This window comes from Aegilops tauschii, chromosome 6 (genome assembly GCF_002575655.3).
Source record: "Aegilops tauschii subsp. strangulata cultivar AL8/78 chromosome 6, Aet v6.0, whole genome shotgun sequence".
Classification (NCBI taxonomy): domain Eukaryota; kingdom Viridiplantae; phylum Streptophyta; class Magnoliopsida; order Poales; family Poaceae; genus Aegilops; species Aegilops tauschii.
In genome coordinates, this window is record NC_053040.3 from 35,328,933 (window position 1) to 35,350,186 (window position 21,254).

General features: G+C 45.2%; 2 protein-coding genes, 1 long non-coding RNA gene and 1 pseudogene across 3 annotated transcripts; 2 read left to right on the forward strand and 2 right to left on the reverse strand.

Annotated features, from left to right (window-relative positions):
* Positions 1–2,273: 2,273 nt before the first annotated feature.
* Positions 2,274–3,731, reverse strand: LOC120967330 (uncharacterized). Its single transcript, XR_005761135.3, has 3 exons — positions 3,469–3,731; positions 2,649–2,723; positions 2,274–2,504 (listed from the first exon to the last, which is right to left on the reverse strand). It is a non-coding gene; the product is annotated as an uncharacterized lncRNA (long non-coding RNA).
* Positions 3,732–4,898: 1,167 nt separating this feature from the next.
* On the forward strand, positions 4,899–6,031 carry LOC109781632 (uncharacterized; annotated as a pseudogene).
* Positions 6,032–11,536: 5,505 nt separating this feature from the next.
* On the forward strand, positions 11,537–14,307 carry LOC109781643 (syntaxin-51). The gene is made up of 6 exons (XM_020340228.4): positions 11,537–12,008; positions 12,719–12,820; positions 12,974–13,077; positions 13,678–13,778; positions 13,857–13,901; positions 14,022–14,307. Exons 1-6 carry the CDS (start codon positions 11,794–11,796, stop codon positions 14,151–14,153), a joined length of 699 nt encoding a protein of 232 aa, XP_020195817.1. The 5' UTR covers positions 11,537–11,793; the 3' UTR covers positions 14,154–14,307.
* A 253-nt stretch (positions 14,308–14,560) lies between these two features.
* Positions 14,561–19,296, reverse strand: LOC109781642 (uncharacterized). The gene is made up of 12 exons (XM_020340226.4): positions 18,979–19,296; positions 18,295–18,352; positions 18,091–18,201; positions 17,666–17,803; positions 16,956–17,025; positions 16,821–16,876; positions 16,102–16,227; positions 15,774–15,913; positions 15,590–15,662; positions 15,434–15,508; positions 15,055–15,349; positions 14,561–14,963 (listed from the first exon to the last, which is right to left on the reverse strand). Exons 1-12 carry the CDS (start codon positions 19,119–19,121, stop codon positions 14,944–14,946), a joined length of 1,305 nt encoding a protein of 434 aa, XP_020195815.1. The 5' UTR covers positions 19,122–19,296; the 3' UTR covers positions 14,561–14,943.
* Between the last annotated feature and the right edge of the window lie 1,958 nt (positions 19,297–21,254).

Consider the following 21,254-nt stretch of genomic DNA (forward strand, 5'->3'; position numbering starts at 1 on the left):
AACTAGGTTCCCCAAAGTATATGATCTAACCTTTGCATACTCTGCACTCTCAATTTTGGTTTATCTTGGGTGGTTATCTATGTGAGGACCTGGAGCTTTTCCATATCTTCAAAACGAGCCCAAGATCATCAAAATCGGAGTCCGTATGTAAAACTTATGCATGTTTCAGTTTTGAGGTTCTTGCTGTTTTTTTTACTGTCCGGATGTCCGGGACTTGGTCGGATGTCCGGGCTCCCGGGACGCCCCGGATGTCCGGGATCCTCCCGGAAATCCGGCTGTCCATTTCCAGAAACTTTGCTGAGATGCTGGTTGTGTGTGCCGGATGTCCGACACTTGTCTGGATGTCCGGGGCCCCAACTTCGGCCAGATGTCGAGGCCCTGTACTCCGGCCTCTGTTTTTCACATACACGTGTGTGCATTTCTCAGCCTCGGGATGTCCCGCCCCTGCCCAGTCCGGCCCGGCACTGTCACTTACTCACAAACTGCTAGTTTTCTAGGCCTTCTATATATACCCCTCTACCAATCCGGTAGAGGGTTGACCACTCAATCCAAAAAACTCTAGAACACCCAAGTGTGGCTCCCTCTCACTTATCCTACACCAAATCTTAGATCTCGGAGAGATTCGTGAGAGTTCCTGAGAGATTTTCCAATCAAGTGATAGATCCACTCCCTCTCACTTCTCCTACACCAAATCTTAGATCCTGGAGAGATTCGTTAGAGTTCTTGAGAGATTTTCCAAGCAAGTGATAGATCCACTCCCTCTAACTTCTCCTACACCAAATCTTAGATCCCGGAGAGATTCGTGAGAGTTCTTGAGAGATTTTCCAATCAAGTGATAGATCCACTCTCTCTCACTTCCACTAGTAGAAAAACTACTTTACATGAGACACATTAGTCCCGGTTTGTAAATGAACCGGCACTAATGGTACCATTAGTCCCGGTTCGAACGGCTATGCATAAGTCCCGGTTCATTTGTGACCTATAGTACCGGTTGGTGGCTCCAACCGGTACTAAAGGGGTGATGGCCTTTAGTATGGGCCGGTGTCTCCAACCGGTACTAAAGACCCTCCCCCCCCCTTTAGTACCGGTTGGAGCCACCAACCGGTACTAAAGGTGGTGCACTGCCACCCGCACTGCACAATGTTTAGTCCCACCTCGCTAGTTGAGAGGAGCTCGCACCGGTTTATAAGCCCCTCCGCGGCTACCGTGTCGAGCTCCTCTCTAAGCAGGCCCAACAGGCTTTTGTGGGCCTATTGCAAGTCTTCTGCCCTGTGGGGCCTACTGGGCCGTACGGGCCTGCATCCTGGCCCAACTAGAGGTTGGGTTTCTAGTCATATGCAGGCCGTGCCGGCCCAGTAGGCGGGCTTTTTTTTCCTTTATTTCAAAAAAAGTTCAAAAAAATCCCCTAGACCACGACGCGCCTCGTGCAACGTGGTGGGCCTTTGGTCCCGGTTCGTGTTGAACCGGGACTAAAGGGGGGGACCTTAGTCCCCACCCTTTAGTGCCGGTTCCAGAACCGGTACTAAAGGTCCTTACGGACCATTACTAAAAGTCGCTTTTCTACTAGTGTTCTACTACACCAAATCTTAGATCCCGGGGAGATTCGTGAGAGTTCTTGAGAGATTTTCCAATCAAGTGATAGTTCCACTCCCTCTCCCTCTTGTGACCAAAGGAATTTGTGATTTGAGCAAGTCTTGAGCATTTCCCCCTTGATCTTGTTACTCTTGGAGGTTGGAGACTCCCAGGTGGTAGGAGTGCTCCGGTGAGGAATCAACTTGTGATTTGCCCCCCGGAAAGTTTGTGAAGGTTTGGAGGCCGCCTCAAGGTCTACCACTAGTGGTTGAGAAATGCCTTCACGGTGTTGTCTCAAAGGGAGATAGGGTGAGCCTTCATGGCGTTGGTGTGCCTTCGTGGTAACATCCACCTCTCTAACGGTGACTAGCTTCCCTCCAAGGAAGTGAACATCGAGATACATCCTCGTCTCCGTGTCTTCGGTTATCACTAACCCTAGCCACTACTTGTGGTTTACTTTGGTCTCTTGACTTTACATTCACTATATATTGTTCTCCTCATCATATTGTGTTGGCTATTTCCTTGAAGAGATTATTGAGGCCTACACTTTATATCCCGCAATTCATACTTGCTACTATTGATATATCTTGTGTTTAGTGTGAATTGCTAACTTGTGTCATACACTTACATATCTTGTGATATTGCTCAAGTAAGTTTGTGTAACTTACTTGTGCTTGTTAGTATCCTTGTTGTGCTCACCTCATTTACTTTAAGTTGTTGGTGCACTTAGTTGAGCCTTGTATATTTAGGATTTGTGCTTGAAAAGTATATGTTTAGTTTATTTCCGCACTAGGATAAAAGCCAAATTCACATAAGTTTTTAAAACACCTATTCAACCCCCTCTAGGTGACATCGTGGTCCTTTCATCAAGCTCAAGGGCCAGAAAGTGCTCACGTCGTTTGATACTTTCCCTTAAAGGCTCCCCATTCCACCTAAAATGCCAAGACACATGGGAAATTACAGTTAGAAATGTTCTATTACATATTTTCATATAATTTTTTCTTTTAAACCTAAATGATATACTTTTTGTGAAGAATGAAAAACCAATTATTTATTCTTTTCATAAAAGTACTCACCTATGAGAAAAGTGGAAGGATTCACCCCAAGCCATACTCATAGAAGCTAGTAGCAAGATCATAGTATTTGTGAACCTGGTTCCGAAGAAACGATTTGGTCAACATATTTTAGAACTCTGCAAGCTCAAACTGAAATTTGCACTACCATTTAGTCCAAAAAATACCAGTGGGCAAAGATAACAAGATAATTACTTAATTCCATATTACTGCCAAGGGGACAACATCGTATGGCAAGTTCTCTCTTCACATGTGAAATCAAAAGAGTTACGTGTTGTTTACATGATGTATGTACTGTATGACATTTGAGCATTCAAGTAGTTGCTCACAAAAAGCAAGCCATCCAAATTTGCACTATTCCAGCCAGCCTGATAAGAACCCAAACGGATTTCCAGAAAGATTGGTCCAAAGTAGAACATGCCAATTGAACACGGTTTCCTTGAGAAGACCAATTCAAATCAAAATCAGCAAACCTGGCATCAGCGTACCACATTCAATGCAGATTGCAAGAGAGAGCCCATACAAGAAAAACAAAAAATTTGAACTGAGATTGGTTGTTGAAGCAATAATTTTTAACAAATTTGCAGTCTTCACGATAAAACAAAACAATTGACAGCTTGCATGGAGATATTAGAGGTACACATGACAGACTTAGAGCATTTGATCAATCCTTCTTGTGTGCCATTAACTCCTATTCCTGCTACACATGACATGCTTTGAATTTGCCATGAAAGAAATCTGTATCGTGTGTTTAACTAATAGTGGATTGGATGTGCTCAGATAGAGAGGAAACATGTTGTTGGGGAGGAGGGGGGGTCAATACCTGCAGAGTTCAACGTGCTGCCGCCCTCATCGCTTGATCTCGGCGCACCGTCGCAGATCAGAAATTTCAGCCGTCGCACATGGATGTGGACGTTGGTGAAGCATCCCGATGGGACGTCGGCGGGCGGGCGGCCTCTAGCCGGCTGTCGGGCGGGGCGGCACCGCAAACTGGTGAAGTGACCACGGGGTCATGGCGGTCGGGTCAAGGAGAGGGGCGGCGCGAGGAGGAGGGGGGAAGGTGCGGCCACGCGGGGATGGAGTGGCGGGCGGACGTCGTGGGGCGGGCGTGTGGAGCAATTTTTTTAGGAGAAGGGCGAGCATTATTAGTGGTCAATGAGCGGTTCTAGACGTGGACGGATCGGTATGGAAGGGTTAGGGGATTATCAGTTTGGAGGGGTAGGTTGATCGATGGGACTGGTGGCTTTGCTAGCGTTAAACATAAAGACTACGGACCATTAGATCATGTGATTAGGCGGCTAAGATTGTGGAAGGGTTAGGGGTTGATCGGTGGGACTAGTGGCTTTGCTAGCGTTAAACATAGAGAGACCGCGGACCATTCGATCGTGTGATTAGGCGGCTAAGATGATTTGGATCTGCTCCCTCTCGTGCTATGTGCTTTTATATAAAGGTGGTAGATAGATAGATTCATGGATCAACCATAGTATAAGTTTTTGTTTTTAGGAGACCCGTTTTGACCAAGTCGGGCAGCAACCGCTCCAACCGGCCCGTTAGTTTTCCCAACAGCTACTTCCTCTGTTTCAAAATTCTTATCTTAAATTTGTCTATATACAGATGTATTTCTTTCGTTTCAAAATTCTACGAATGTATCTAGACACTTCCTCCGTTTCAAAATTCTTGTCTTAGATTTGTCTAGATACATATGTATCTAACACTATAGCCCGTTTCAAAAAATTTGTCTTAGATTTGTCTAGATACGATGCGTAACTAGATACAACCATATTTGGACAAATCTAAGACAAGAATTTTTATCTTAGATTTGAGAACGAATCTGGACATATCCTCATCAACACCAGATTCGTTCGACTACGCTTTAGATGGAGTCAATTGCAAGAAACCACCACATTTGTGGCTAGGTTTGCAGGAAACTACCAAGTCGTTAATCTGTTGCAAAAAACACCGTAAAATCTCTTAACCCGTTGCAAAAAGCACTGAACAGCCGTTTAGCCTCGTTTGATCTCTTTTCCGACAGGTGGGCCCCGAAAACGCTGACGTGGCGTGACGGACAGGCAAACGGCGCCGTTAGGAACAAAATGCTCAAGACGCCGCGCCGGTCGGTCCTGTCGGTGCTCGCCAGACAGATCCCCCGCGCCCTCTCTCTCTCTCTCTCTCTCTCTCTCTCGCCCCTCTCCTCTGTCTCCTCTCTCTGGCTCTGGTCGCCATCGGTGAGAAGCCAGCTCGCCGCCGTCCGCCATGGTTTCGTGGAGCGACGACAACGAGGAATCGGGCTACGAGTACTCTTCAGGCGGCTCCCCTATCAAGGTCAGTGATGTGTACTTGTAGCTAGGGTTCTTGTTTGGGGATTTTGTTTTTCCTGCTCGATTTGAACCCGTGAGATGGATTTTGTGCGTTTCTTTTGTTGATGTAGATCCCGGCTACAATCGAGGACCCGAACTACTCTGGTGTTGACGATGAGGTGATGGTGATGTGTGACATGGCCAGCCGGCGAAGAGGCATGTTTGCTTCGAAGGGATTAGCACTGGGAGGAGGTTCATTGCTTGTGGACTTGATGTGAGTGCTAGCAAAAATCTGTAGTTTGCTCATTTTGTGAAGAAACTATAAATTGTTCATATGGACTGTTCATTGTTCATGTTCACTGTTCATTGTTCATGTTCACTGTTCACCTAGTAGTTTAGTTAAAGGTACTGTCATGTACCATACCATAGTGACTGAGTGAAGTAAATGAATTGTTCATACATATAAATGAACAACACCACAGTGATATAAATGAAGTGAAAAAGGAAGTAAATGCATTTGTACTTGTTGTTTTGCAGGAAGCAAGCAGTTGTGGTGTTGTTTAGTGGGTAGATGAGGAGTGGCCAGAGCATTTGCAGAATGCTCTTCACAAACGTTTGTATGAGGATTGCCAGCGTGCTAATAGGATGGCATGTCTTGAACATTCATCACTTGTCCACAATCTCACATCACAGAAGAACAAGCTACAGGAGACTTATGAGAAGCTTGTTGAGGATGTGAACAACCTACTTGATACCCAGGACAATATTCCCAAGGAAAATGAAGTCCAACAAGGTGAACATGAGGAGATCACTCCTCCTTTGGACAACAATATTTCAGCTTTGAAGGAACAGCTGGGTGCAATGGATGCTGAGAACAAAGAACTGAAGCAAAAGGTTGACCAGTTGAAGAGCATTCAGGTTGCCCAAGGTAATGTGATTAGGAATATGAAGTTTGCTCATTTGAAGGAGAAGGAAAAGTTGAGCACTGAGAGGAGGAATTTGGAGTTTCACATTGCTGATCTTGTCAAAGCTAGTGACAAGAACAAGAGAAAGCTGAAGAACATCAAGGATATTTGTGATGAAGAGTGATTTGTAATCTAACCATGTGGGTCATTATCTTAAGTTTCAAGCATTGAACTATGGCTTGTAATGTGTGAACTAGTGGCAGTTTGCAGTATTTGAAGTAGGGTGTAGCCTTGAACTATGTCTTGTAAGCTTTGAACTATGGTGTCATGATGTTAACTATGTTGTTAAGTATGATGTTAACTATGGTGTCACAACTAGATGATCAAATTAGGTAATCTTGGATCACAGTAGTAGCCACATTCATCACACTTATTAGCAAACAATAAGAAAATTAGGAGCCACAACTAACCAGAAAGTACTCAACCAAAATAAAGATGTTTTGAACATGAACAGCTAACCAGAAGCAACACCAAATTTTCATCACAGACCAACAAGCCCACTAGGTACCTTACATGAAAGTACTCATGACAACCAGAATAAAGATGTTTAGAACATCAACAGCTAACCAGAAGCAACACAAGTTTTCATCATAGCCCAACAAGTCCACTAGGTACCTTACATGAAAGGTGTCATCACAACCAAAATGCAGATATTTTGAACATCATCAGCTCACCACAAATTAACACAACTTCACCTGCTCCCTTGAGAACAGTTGAACCACTCAGACATCTTAAAGGATGGCTTCCTCACTCTTCCACTACCTGCAACTCTTGGGGGGATGAACTTGTTTCTTCCTCTTGGCCCAGCAGTAGTAGAGGAACTTGGACCAGCACCAGTAGTAGAAGAACTTGGACCAGCACCAGCAGTAGAAGTTGCAGTCCTTGTAGTTTTAGCTTTCTTTGTTGCCCTTGTAGCAGGAGGAGCAGCAGCTGCAGCAGGAGCATAAGGAGCTCTCCTTGGTGCACTGGGAGCTGAAGCAGGAGCAGAAGGAGCTCTCCTTGATACCCTTGGAGCCCTTGGAGCTGGTGGAGCTGGAGCTGCAGTTTGAGCAGCAGCAGGAGCAGAAGGAGCACCTTCTCCTTGGTGGCATGGGAGCAGGAGCAGATACAGTTCTGAGTGTATCATCTCTCCTGTTTTCCTGAAATTACAGCATACAAATGTTAGAAACTGGTATGTGAAATTGTACAAAAACCTACAACAATAGTTATCTGGTGCTGGTTCATTCTCATAGCTAGGGCTGGTTTAAGAGCCTGCTTGCAACTAGTGTATCTATGCCCAGTCCTATTGCAATTGCTACAAGTGATAGTTGCCATCCTAGATGTATCCTTTGGAGCTGGCTTTTCAAACTTGCTCTTTCTCCTCTTTGTCTCTTTGTTTCCTGGCTTTTCTTTGAACACTGGTGGTTCAATGTCAGGGGTTCTAGTCTTTGGCCACAAATCAGGCCCAGACACAGGGAAAACTATTGGACTATAAGCTGCCTTATACATTGGTTTCTTGAAGAAATCATGAACAAAATCTTCTGGCTGTAGTTTTGCCTTGTTGATTGCAGAAACACCATGATTGCAAGGTACTCCACACATGTCCCACTTCCTACAACCACATGTATGTAGCAACAAGTTAACTGCATATGTGCTTTCTCCACTTCTCACCTGGAAGAGATCAGGTCCAGCTTTGATAGACTGACAAAACCTAGAATGATGTTTTGCTTCCTCTAGCTTCTCAGCATATGTTGGGCATATCTGCCACTTAGCAGTCTCAGTCTTTGTCCTATTTGCATTGAACTTCACTAACAGCTTTGTCCTGATCCCATCTACCATAGTTCTAATGGGTTTGGCTCTGACATCAAGTATCATCTTGTTAAAAACTTCACTTATATTGTTCACTACCAAGTCAGTTTTGCAATTGTTGTCCATGGCATGCCTAGCCCATGTATGTTTTGGTATCCTAGATAGCCATTTCCAAGCTGGCTCACACTCCTTTTTCATGCCTTCCATTGCTGTTACATAACCATGCTCAGTATAGGAATAACTTGCCTGATACATGTATTTCTTCAACTCTTCCTGAAAGATCGTGGATGTCGCCTAGAGGGGGGGGGGGTGAATAGGCGCTTTAAAATAATTACGGTTTAGGCTTGAAAAAATGCGGAATAAACCTAGCAGTTAATTTGTCAAGCACAAAACCTACAACAACTAGGCTCACCTATGTGCACCAACAACTTATGCTAAGCAAGATAAACAACTAGGTGATAGCAAGATATATAACAAGAAACAATATGGCTATCACAAAGTAAAGTGCATAAGTAAAGGGCTCGGGTAAGAGATAACCGAGGCACGCGGAGACGATGATGTATCCCGAAGTTCACACCCATGCGGATGCTAATCTCCGTTTGGAGCGGTGTGGAGGCACAATGCTCCCCAAGAAGCCACTAGGGCCACCGTAATCTCCTCACGCCCTCGCACAATGCAAGATGCCGTGATTCTACTAAGGGACCCTTGAGGGCGGTCACCGAACCCGTACAAATGGCAACCCTTGGGGGCGGTCACCGAATCCGTACACTTTGGCAACCCTTGGGGGCGGTCACCGGTACCCGTCAAATTACTCGGGGCGATCTCCACACCTAATTGGAGACCCCGACGCTTGCCCGGAGCTTTACACCACAATGATTGAGCTCCGAACACCACCAACCGTCTAGGGCGCCCAAGCACCCAAGAGGAACAAGCTCAAGGGCACCAAGCACCCAAGAGTAATAAGCTTCTCAACTTGTAACTTCCACGTATCACCGTGGGGAACTCAAACCGATGCACCAAATGCTATGGCAAGGGCACACGGAGTGCCCAAGTCCTTCTCTCTCAAATCCCACCGAAGCAACTAATGCTAGGGAGGAAAAAGAGAGGAAGAACAAGAAGGAGAACACCAAGAACTCCAAGATCTAGATCCAAGGGGTTCCCCTCATAAAGAGGAGAAAGTGATTGGTGAAAATGTGGATCTAGATCTCCTCTCTCTTTTCCCTCAAAAACTAGCAAGAATCCATGGAGGGATTGAGAGTTAGCAAGCTCGAAGAAGGTCAACAATGGGGGAAGAACACGAGCTCAACGGATAAGGTTCATTGGGGAAGAAGACCTCCTTATATAGTGGGGGGAACAATCCAACCGTTACCCCCCACACCAGCCCCGCAGAGAACGGTACTACCGCTTGGCCAGCGGTACTACCGCTCCCCCTCGCGGTACTGCCGCTGGGCCCAGAGCGGTACTACCACGGTGGTCAGGGCGGTACTACCGCATACGAGCGGTACTACGACCCCCACTGCCATGGCTAGTACTGTAAAACCCGACACGAAAAAAGACCCCTCGAATCGAGGCGGTACTAGCACGAGACCGCAGCGGTACTACGGCTGGGGGCTACCAGCGGTACTACCGCTCTAGAGCGGTACTATCGCTTGTATCACCCAAGCGGTACTACCGCTCCGGCCCGCGGTACTACCGCTAGAAAACTAAAACTGCCATAACTTCTGCATATGAGCTCCGAATTGAGCAAACTCAAGCTTGTTGGATAGAGGAAGACGAGTAGCATCAAAACAGGAGGCAGGGGAGGTATGCCAACAAATAGAGGAGTGAAACCTCCAACCGAGAAGAACCGGCATAACCTCCAACATCGAAAACATCATAGAAGATGCGAGTGAACTCCGTTTTCGATGAACTCAAGCTTGCCATCAAGATGACCATAAGCTCCAAAACTCACAAAGAGAATAACCAAATAAGAACCAATAAAGATGATGCAATGATGCAATCGTTTGAGCTCTCTATGAACGATACGATCAAGCTACTCATCGAGAGCCCCCCTTGATAGTACGGCAATCGATCCTATAACCCGGTCTCCCAACTACCATCATGAGACCGGTAAAATAGAAAACCTATCAAGAGCAAACCTTTGCCTTGCACATGGTCCACTTGAGCTAGATGATGACGATCTTGACTCTCTCAAGTTGGACCACCTTTCTTGGTTGCGTTGGCTCGATGAAGACTAGTTGATTGCTCCCCCATGCTCCACTATGGGTGAGCCACTCTTTCGCACATCTTCACAAGTCCATTGTCACCACAATGGACGGGAAGCTTCAAGCATTTGATCTCTTCATGATGCTTCACTTGAACTTGCACACCACAATAGTAATCCATTGGTCCGACAGACATAACCACCAATCTCTAGCCTCTGACCGGCCGGCCGCCGCCGCCACGTACGCGGCAAGCCCCAATTCCCTGACCCCACACTCAAGCGCCGCCGGTTGCGAAGTCGCGCGAGACAAAAGAGTAGAAGACGTGCAGGATCATATTGCATAACATGATCATTGAAGACGGAAGGGGTATGCCTGAGAACTTTCGGTACATCACCAACGGGACTCCGGTTGAGCCAAAGCATGATACAAATAGGATCCTGGCATTCTTTGAAGAGCACCCGCAGGATCGAGAGCCGACAAGTTCATGCTCAGCTCCAAAATGATCTTATCGAGCATCACCGGCAATGTCATAACGCTTCCTAGTTGCTCCATCACATGTTATTTGCTACATTTCGACCATTTGATGTGTTCAAATTTAAATAATTCGATTTGTAAACTATATTGATGATTTGAAAATAAAATGAGTGAATTCACGCTTTAAAATATGTCTTTATCATTCGTGTGTAGTCCATATCGGGATCTTTGAAAGGTCTTATGTTTTAGAAACGGAGGGAGTAGATCGGAGTGCCTCATCTACAGGAATAAAAAAGTGAAAATTAATAGGCATTCATCCATACACCGTGTGTGGCATGAGCAGGGGCAGCCCACACGGGCTGTGTGCGGGTGAACAGTAGAATTGCCCACACGTGCGGGCGCAGCTACTTCCTGCCACACGCCCAACACGTACTACTCATCCCCACCTCGCGCGTGTGTCACGAAGCAAATATGCCCACACGTCCTGGCACAGCTACATTAGGTACCCGCGGGATGACGATTTAGTTGCCATCCGGGATGGCAGATGTAGTTATCCGGGATGGCAAATATGGTTGTAAAAGCATGACAACTCTCTCTGTTTTGGTTAACTATAGTTGCCATGTCTAATTTATGGTAGTTGCCGCGTGTAATCAAACCATAGTTGTCGTGTGTGATTAACTACTTGCCACATATGGTCAAACAAATAGTTGACATGTGTGTTTGCCTAGTTGCCACGTGTGGTTAATCACAGTTGCCATGTATGTTTATCTGATTGCCACATATGCGCAACTACAGTTGCCGTCTAGCAAACGAATCATAGTTGCCATGTGTGTTTGCCTAGTTGCCATCCAACAATGTTCGACTGTCGTGTGGGTGAAAAGCAGCTCGCCCACACGCGCGTGGACTAGGTGGTGGCTGTGTGGGCAGAAACTAGTTCGCCCACACAGCACAGCTGGCAACCGCGTGCTGTGGGGCGTGTGGGCGATCTCTCCAACGCCCACACACCGGCCTTGTCCTACGTGGCACGCGGAAACGTGTCAAGATTCGTGCAAACTTAACTGGACGATGATCCAGACGTGTGGACGAATTGCAATGTTGCTACACATGTGGATGTTAGTGTTTTCGTCAAACTATACAGTACTAATCATGTTACCCTGCGTCTAATCCCTTCTTCCCCTCAGCTACGCCCCGTCAAAGGCACGGCGAAGAAACCACCAACCACAAATCACACGCCAAAGGCCAAAAGCGGGGAAGAAAGAGGACGAAAGAAAGCGTCGCCGCCGCGGAGCAAATCGAGCAAGCAGCCGGCGACGCGACGCGGCCGAATCGGAGCAGGCAGTCTCGCCGGCCGGCCGTCCCATCGACCGACCCCCCCGCTCGCCCCCCCGAGGAACCGATAGGGTCCATCTCCCTGCCGGCGATGGCGTCGTCCGCGGATCCGTGGGTGCGGGAGTACGGCGAGGCGGCGCGCCTGGCGGACGACGTCGCCGCCATGGTCGCCGACCGGGCGGCGCTCCCGCAGTCCGGCCCGGAGGGCATGCGCCACACCTCCGCCATTCGCCGGAAGATCACCATCCTCGGGACCAGGCTGGACAGCCTCGAGGGGATGCTCGCCAGGCTTCCCCCCAAATCCATGTACGTTCCGCTCGCCCGCTCGCCCGCTCGCTCGCTCACCCTAGCCTGCCGCGCCCCTTTTTCTCCGCTCACCAGCTCCGAAATGCATCCAAGAGAGAGGGGTGATTGATTTGGTGGTGGATTGCGGTGTCGTTTGCCTCAGCTAGTCACCTCCTGCAGATCCATTCAGCGTCTTGTCTGAGAAATTCAACACGCGTTAGCCAGAAATGATGCTGTGATGATGATGCAGGAACCCAGTGAACTTGTATAAATGCTGTCGATGCCATTTCAGCGTAACCCTAGAATCAAAATTCAGGTAGCTTCCCACCGTTTCACAATTGGCGATGCCGTGTACGCTTTACGCCAATTGTGCTTCGCGTGCGTGGGCCGGAGAGTAGTTACAGAGAGAAAGTGGAAATTGCTTAGAGATCATCTTATCTCTTATTCGCAGTGGTACTAAGTACATTCATACATGCCTGCTGATTCATTTCTTACGAGATAACGTTTGGAGTAGTTTTACCCTGTTGATATGCATGTTCTCTGTCATGGTATGTGTGATATATGGTGCATGCTGGTTGCTTTTGTACAGACACTAGCACCAATTTATCAATTGTCACAGTCAGTTCTTCATGGTATCGAGATATCTTTAGTGTGTATGCTGCTACACAGTGACTTATCTTGATACATTTCGAAATGTATATCTGTTATAAGTGATCTTCCATGTTGTGCAGCACGGACAAGGAGCTGAATAAGCGCCGAGACACGCTTTCAAATTTGAAATCTAGAGCAAAACAGATGGCAGAAAGTTTCAACATGTCGACCTTTGCCAACAGGTGTGTTCTGCATTTTAGTAACCAATGCCGCCGACGTGATTGATCTTTTTAAAAGAAGGCTCGTCAATGCTTTATCTTGTTAAAATCTTTTCAGGTGCATATTGATTAAATTTCTTCTTATATGTATTACACATGTGATTTCTCACAATTCAGGGAGGATTTGCTTGGTCAGAGCAAGAAAGCTGCTGATGACATGAACAGAGTAGCCGGGTTGGATAACCAAGGGATTGTTGGCCTTCAGAGGCAAATCATGAAAGGTACTGATGTATGTATATGACTTACTATTCACGCCGCTGTGACAATGAAATGTTGTGGCGATGTCAGAGTGGTTGGTTACTGGATGTGATGGCTGGCCTGTTGCCTTCCGTTTCCACCACCCTCAGGCAGATACATCAATGTGGTCGTGACATGTGGAGAGGTGTTTAGGGTGATGTTCAGTTTGAAGTGTTGTCTTTATGACTGCCCAAACAGTCAAACAAGACATTGCTGTTCCTCCTTTGCCTCACAGTGGACATGCCAAATCCATTCCTCTCCTATCCATTTCGTTGGCTTGAGTTTCTGGTGTCAAACATACAAATTCAGAAGTTACCAGTGGCCCTTGCATATATTCCGATTTCTCTATTAGGAGTCATTCAGTTGCTTTGTTTCGAAAGAAAATGGCGAACTTCTTAAATCATTGCATTTCTACTCAAAATATATGAAGAGCTATTTGTGACGAAAAATGCATTCCATATTCCACGCGGTTGTTTATCTAAGCTTGTTATTTGCTTGTATATCTACAGTTGGTTAGAAATACTATCAATTCACAGTTGCCTAATTCATTGATACTGTCTGCTACGACAATTTGCAATTTGCAGAACAAGATGAGGGTCTTGAGAAGCTGGAACAGACCGTGCTGAGCACAAAACATATTGCGTTAGCAGTCAATGAGGAACTTGACCTGCACGCAAGACTGATTGTTAGTTTCTTACTGCAATGCCACTTGTTTCTTTGCTCTCTAGACTGTGTGTTCACTGGCCTATCTTCATGATTTCAGGATGACCTAGATGATCATGTGGATGGTACAAACTCGCGCCTTCAGGTTGTATTTCAGACCCTTTCATGTGGATGACCTCGAAGGGATTTTTAACGCTGCTTGATACTAATATATTTCATGCTTTGCACGAATTATACTTTTGACTCAAAATCCTTTCTCATGCAGCGTGTGCAAAAGAGGCTTGCGGTTCTGAACAAGCGCGCCAAGGGCGGCTGCTCCTGCATGCCCCTGATGCTGTCCACCGTCGGTATAGTGATGCTTGTGGTTATTGTCTGGCTCCTCATCAAGTATCTGTAACCTCTGCCCAACTCAAATCAGTTTCAAGTGTGCAGTTCTTTCAAAGACAGTATGGTTACTTCCGCTTCGCCATCATTTTGGTGAGAAATGGAAAATATGTATGCCACATGTCCCCTTATCGGGTTGAAATGTGAAGTTCAGACTTCTTCTCCTATACTTTGATGTGCTGTATTACAGTCAATAACGTACACCCTCTGCTTAGGAATACATGTTACGTTTGTATGAGACGCGGTCGATATAATTAAGAAATTTTGAGTGATCTCAAATGCAGTACATATTAACTAAAACCATATAAATGGCATTTCATAACAAAACTATTCTCATACGATCAGTCTAAACAGTTTAGTGCATATTAACAAAAAATTAACAAAACTCATAATAAATAAGAATGAGACAGCAGTTCAACATTTCAGTGAAGAAACTCATCATATGTTGGTAATGGAATATTACATTCAATCGTGTCAAAGTAAGTCCACAGGGAAATGCTACATTCAGTCATATCACAATAAGTCGACGACTGAATGTTAGATTCACAATTGTGTCAAAAAACCAGCAACCTACGAAAGGCGCACATACCATTCTGATTCTACCTATTCATCACGACGAACAGATATCGACAGCCCTACAACTTACATTTATGACTCGTCGAAGACATAAACAGATCACTCTTGACATACATCTACCATCTAAGCAGAGGCTGCAAAACACCATTCTGATTCTACCATCCTTGTCATCTCCTGTCGCTGCGCCTCCAAAGTTGCCCCCGAAAACGGACTTTTGTTGGAATGATTCATGCTGTACTTTGTTCATCTGCGGCAATAAACCGTGAGCACCATTGCCAACCCATACTGAGCTGAATAGCCTAGCTCCAATCGATTCTCCTGTGGGATTCAAATGTTACCTGAGTCTCTGCTCCTGTTTTTCGATATCCTCGAGCAGAACATGAACATCAGCAGGAATGTCGATAGCATAAATAACCTGAAGTAGGTTTTTAGCTCCTGCATTCCGAGGTCAAGGCCTTCAAGTTTCCCATTTTCACCGCCGCTCTTTTGGTCCATATTTCTCTCCAAAATCTCTCCTCCCATAGGGACCCAGTTATCCAGTGCTCCTTGGGATACTACTTGATCGTCGGGTAGGGTTCGCAGCCCTTCCTCGAAAAGTATGAGAAACGCCATGCACCACTTGTTAATGACTCTCTGGAAAGGAGAACTGTGCTGTCAGACATATGGCCAAAAAAAACTATGTACATGACTAGATGTGCAGATCCTAGATTTGCGTACATCAAATGTTATCTTGTCAACAGGGTTGAACATTTTGAAGCAGTCGTCGGTGGATGCTTTCTCATCTCCATATATCTGAATACCAGCAAAGTGATGAGTCATGTCATGTCAATACAAGTTCATAATAGTCGCAACAGAGACAACAGATGAACTTACCTCAAATGTGAAAGGCATTGGCACCTTCGCAATGTCATACAGATAATCAGTTGTAGTCCCATGTGCAAGGTACCTAGCAAGTGATGGGATAAAAAAAGCATTAGTAGATTTCCTTCGTTGAAGGCTTAGCATAATAACCCTTTTGGATTCACATAACTTGAGCAACTTGTGAGATGTTACATACCCTACAGCTCCACCACCTGATCCAACTAGGCAGCTGTCTTGGAAATTGCGATGGTTCACATTCTCTAAAACTGACCTCATCAAGTGAGAAGGCGCTCCATCTGGTGTAGTATTCTTGTGGTCATATGGCATAAATAATGCCTGTAGTTGAACAGAAGAATGAGAGAATGTGTAAAAGCAATAGGCATTGACCAAAACTTACTTCACTAGGTTTCAATACCACTGTGTGGAACTACACATGAGGTTGCTACTAAAGACAGTTATATGTTATTTCGTGAACAATTGATCAAACTTTATGTTATAGCTGCAGAACGCAATAGCTGCATTACCTCCATTCCAGAATGCACATTCACCCAGATATGTGGTTTAAATGACTTGGACAGTTCTTGCATGATCTGGGCCTCAGGTTCGCTGAAAGGAGCAGTGCCAGGATCCTCCTCAAATGGGTTATAATCCTGTAATACAAGCAAAAATGTATAAATGTAGTGCATAAGATTGATGCTGTACACTAAAGTAATCTCTGATCAATCAATCAATCAACCAACAAAGAACATGCATGGTAAAAAGATAAAGGTGCACTTGCTCAAAGTGTACACAAGATTAGCAAATTCTGGTTGCCCAACATGACAATAAGAATATACTCCCCCCGTAAAGAAATATAAGAGCGTTTAGATCACTAGAATAGTCTATCCACTCCAGATCTGCAATAAAGGACCATAGCTACATGGTAACAATAAAGGACCATAGCTATACTTAGTCTATCAACTCCAGGTCTGCAAAAGTCTGACCTTTAATTCAACTTCAGTGTTCCTGGATGTTAATCAACCTAACTCTTTTAGGGCAATGCTATATTATTGGCTATAGATAAATTACACAGGTTCGCTAAGTAATATCATACAAAAAGAAACCATAAACTGTGGAAGTTAGCATAAAAGACTTCAATCGTTCAAGCTTACATCTAAGATGCATTTCAATAGAATCAACATATAGTTGAACTCGAAAAGAATCAAGTTTTCCTGGTGCACGATGATAAACCACTGAGACAAACCTTTTCCTTCTTTCCCCAATCAACGCTCCAATTTCTGTTAAGATCAACTCCTCTTCCTGTGTGAAGAAAGAAGAGATTAAATAGTTGGCACATAAACTGCTTCACGTGATGGATTTTTAAGAAAAAGACAATCACCATTTCTCCTATCACAAATCTCCCCTGCTTCAACGCGCTTACGTCCATTAAAATTTTCAATTGGCACCACCTAAAAAGATTAAAGGCAACTTTAGAAACCACTATACCTCCTGAGTTCGAGAGACCCATTACTAATGTGAACAGAAGTAATAACACGGGAAAGAGGTGAATGGGGGAGAAGGCAGACAAATATGAATGGAAGGTAAAGAACAGCATGTGACCACATTTTTCCTTCTTTAAACTAGGATAACAGGATATGCGATAATCATGATTATGTATTTATGTCTACCAAGAAAACCATGATTTTGAATTCGTAAACCATACAAAAGCACTTGGGGGAAACATACTTCACAAACATATTAAATAATACTGTGAATTTTGTCATGGGTATAACTGTGAGTGAATAATAATGCTTACAGAGTGCAGGAATAACATACGTAAAAGATCCCTAGCGCATTAACATTTGAACAATGCGAGTAGATCAAAGTATAGTTTGATTTCAGAGAGCATGTATAAGAACAACTTGTGAGATGAAATGGACCTGATATTTCAATATCTAGAGTACTTTTTCAAGAGCAGATCACCCTCAAAACTATACTAATTCGGTGCAGTGAATAGCAGAACAGCGAGCACAATTGCTTCCCATAAATCTCTTATTAATTATGCATGCCAAGGACTGAAGATATAAAATAAGTTGCAGACGTACTAACTTTGATCACAAGGTGCTCCAGAATTTTCTCAAAGGATGAAAGATCCACACCGGCAATTTTGCGCTTCTCCGTCAAAATGTAGAGCAGACTTAATGCAAGTTCAGAGGTAATAAGTTCTCTGCCATGCTGCCCAAAGCTCTGGAAGACAATGAACCTTCTGTCAAAACCGCAAGGCATCAATAATCTAATTTGCAAAATAACGTGCCAAAACGTATTGAAAGACATAATTGTGTTTTCTTTATGCTGTGAAGCCACTGCCCACTACACCACCAAGGTGAGGGAGTTGCGAACAAGATGAATGAACCGAGCAGACTTGATTTCGTGACGTTGGTTGGATGATACAAGAGGCTAAAGCTAACTAAATGGGGGCAGAATGAAGCTCATGTTTGGTGGGAAATGCTGAGAGATATCTGTTGGGAACTAACCAGAAGGATTTTAATCTTCGAGCCATCATGTACGGTTTTCTTCACATGATTAAAAGTAACAACGAGCATCTCCGCAGAATACCCTTTGTTACCAGCTCTTACTGTATCCATCTGCAACAGTTAATAAAAGACGGCGTAAAATGGCACTCAATACCGAACCAAACCGGCCAATAACAGCTGAACAATGACAGTCAAGCCACTCACGGTCAGCCTATCCGGATTCCGAGCAACCAGGGCCTTGATCTCGCTCAGAAGGGTATCACTGTGGAGAAAAGGAAACAGACCCGGTTAACCCAACACTAAGCGTGGCATGGAAAGATAAAAAGAGCACAAGATAGGCAAAAAGTCAATGCAGCAAACGTAACAAAACACCACCCTGGCCTTCTCTTTTTTCTGGACAAAGGGCATTTTCCCCCAATCCATCAATGAAATCAGAACCGCAAGAACTAAACTTGGAACTGAGACAATAGATATATAGTAGGTTCAGGTATGTAACCTCTGGTGCTGTGCACAGCCATAGCCAATAGCTCCCGTCGGCTAGCTAACATGACAGACAGGGGTTGCAATTGCAGACAGTGACAGTCTGATAGACGTGTCTTGTTGAAGGTGGACTATGACGACAGCGCAAACAAAAAATTGCCATACTGCATCGATCCCCAATCAACTAGCAGAGGATGTTTGAGAGCGGAACCGCGCGCCCATTGCAACCAGCAGCCGGTGAATTAGGCTACAGCGACAAGCAGATGGTCGATTCCAGCGGCTACCAGCTGAGACAGACCTGGCGCCGGCGGCCGGCCGCCGGGTGGCGCGTACGTGTAGGCCGGCCGAGACGGAAGGAGGAGCCGGAACCCACGGGGCAGGGCGGAAGGCGAGAGACGCGCGCCGTACCTGGGGCGGTAGAGGTCCCGCGAGATCGGGGTGACGGAGGCCGGGATCTTCTTGGCCGAGGCGGGGGAAACGAGGGCGGCGAGGGCGAGGGTCAGGGCCACGAGCCGGCGGGACAGGGGCGGGGGCGGCGCGTAGGGCGCCATCTCCGCCGCACGGCACGGCACGGCACGGCCGGCCGGAGCTGAGCCTGAGCCCGAGCTTTCTCCCTCGCCGGCGATCCGCCCGCGCGCGCGCTCAGAGTCGCTCCCCGCTCTGCCTCGCCCACCTGTCTCTCTCTCTCTGTCTCGCGGCAGGTAGGAAGTGAGACACGAGTGATTTTGATTAACCAGCGGTGATTAATTTGTCAAATTTATAGCAGTATTTGGATTAGTGGGGTCATTAGCAGTGGCTTTCGGTTCTTTTTTTATCTGTTAGCGTGTTGGGCTCGTGCGCACTAGAGCTCACACACTGGATTTTTTTTTACCTTTTTTCGAGGTTAGTTCAAATCCAATGTGAGTTGGTTTGGATTTGGGTTGGGTTTGATGCCATTATGCAATCTTTTTGTGAGTTTGATAACGGCCTTGGTGAAATGGGACGGAATGGCTTGTGGTCCAATGCAAACCGGGGAGATCGACCTCCGCGAGAAAAAAACACCGAAAATACTTTTCTTCCTTGCATAACACATCATCTAAATTTTATGCCCTTCATAACACTTCCACCCGTTTTAAGCCTTAGCAGTGTTAAATAAAATTTAGACTCGAAGCTAGTAGATAGGGAAGAAAAAGTTTGTTAGTGTCGAATAGGGAAACGAAATTTAAAACAATGTTAAATAAGAAATTCTTTCAAGACTTTTTTTTTCAATTATTCTGGACACTTTCGTTTTGGTAGGCTTTTACTTTTCTCAGTTGCATGATGAACGATGTGATGTTAACTTGGTAGGCTCTTACTTTGCTTTTGTAGTGAGGGAATGAAACCAGATGAGGTTGACCGGTTGATGTCGCAATTGGACGCAAGCCACAACCCCGGCCTTGATGACATTGCCACGTCCACACCATATAGCCAAGAAATGAGAAGGAATGCCGAGGTAGTGGCGGAGGATGAGGTTGGAGAGGTCAAGAGGACGAGGAGCCGTAGACCCAAACAATGAAAAAAAGGGCTCAATGGTCGTGCAACTACTGGCCGGAAGAAGATTTTGCTTTGTGTGATGCATGGATGAACATATCTTTTGATGCCGTGGTCGAGACCGGTCAAATGAAAAACCCATGGTTTAGTTGTTTGTTGGGTTGGATGAAGTTTATCAATGTTCATAATTGAATTATGATGTGGTGTAGTTGAATTGTTTAGTTTATGTTGTGGTGCATTTGTTCAGGTTTGCACAAACGTTCCGATGAATTTAAAAAATATTGAAGGAAGGAGTAGACAAACAAAAGTTTAATTCTTATAAAAATAGAAAATTAAAAGATGAAGGATATGACGGGCAATTAAGATATGAGGGATGGAGCAGGGATGCCCTATAAAGGACTAACGGAATTTGATAAAAGCCGAGGAGAGGATTTTTGTTTTTCCAATTTTCCATAACAAGTAGAATGGTAGATTAACATATATGATGTATTCAACTTTTTTGAACACAGTACAACCATAGATGTACACATACATGCACATACACTCATCCTTATCAACGTACACATATATCATATCCCCTCCGAGATACCAAGCCGACATCACATCTTGAGATTGACGAAGTTGCCACACACGTCTCGCAGTCGACGGGAACGTCTCTTTTCACTAAAGGAACATCGCCAAAAAGTCTGAAATAAATTCAGAAAAATGTGAGCAGCAATGACAAGTCTAGAACTTGAACCTAATGGCCTGGTTTCAACACAAGAAATCTAACCAGATGCAGATCCAAACATTTTTTTTTGAAACAGAACACCCATATATTTCATTACAATGATGATCTGGCTAAGTCGCCAGTTACAGGGTTTTGTACAAACTCAGGGAAGTGGTCTAACCAGGTCTCACACATGCCACTCCCTAGACCATGACCATACGCAGCTAAAGAGTGTGCTGCTGTAAGGGCATATTTATCCCTTAGTTGTTTTGGTGATTGATGACAATGCTTTTGCGGACTAATCGTGTGCACTGAGCATCTCAGACATATTATGACTAGGCACAAGACGATTTGGTGCCCCTCGAAGACATTTGAAGACGGCGTTTCTCTACGTTTCTTTTCGGTGGATTTGAGTCGTAGGAAAGCCGCACTATTAAGAGGGGGTCCCCGTTGGAAAGGTTTGGGT

What these genes read in the sequence shown, in the direction of transcription:
- LOC109781643 (XM_020340228.4), top strand. Translation starts at nt 11,794, where the DNA reads ATGGCGTCGTCCGCGGATCCGTGGGTGCGGGAGTACGGCGAGGCGGCG. An exon ending in AGGCTTCCCCCCAAATCCAT is followed by an intron (nt 12,009 to 12,718) that starts GTACGTTCCGCT and finishes CATGTTGTGCAG; the next exon opens with CACGGACAAGGAGCTGAATA. An exon ending in ATGTCGACCTTTGCCAACAG is followed by an intron (nt 12,821 to 12,973) that starts GTGTGTTCTGCA and finishes CTCACAATTCAG; the next exon opens with GGAGGATTTGCTTGGTCAGA.
- LOC109781642 (XM_020340226.4), bottom strand. Translation starts at nt 19,121, where the DNA reads ATGGCGCCCTACGCGCCGCCCCCGCCCCTGTCCCGCCGGCTCGTGGCC. An exon ending in GGAATCCGGATAGGCTGACC is followed by an intron (nt 18,202 to 18,294) that starts GTGAGTGGCTTG and finishes TAACTGTTGCAG; the next exon opens with ATGGATACAGTAAGAGCTGG. An exon ending in ATTGGGGAAAGAAGGAAAAG is followed by an intron (nt 16,228 to 16,820) that starts GTTTGTCTCAGT and finishes CTTGTATTACAG; the next exon opens with GATTATAACCCATTTGAGGA.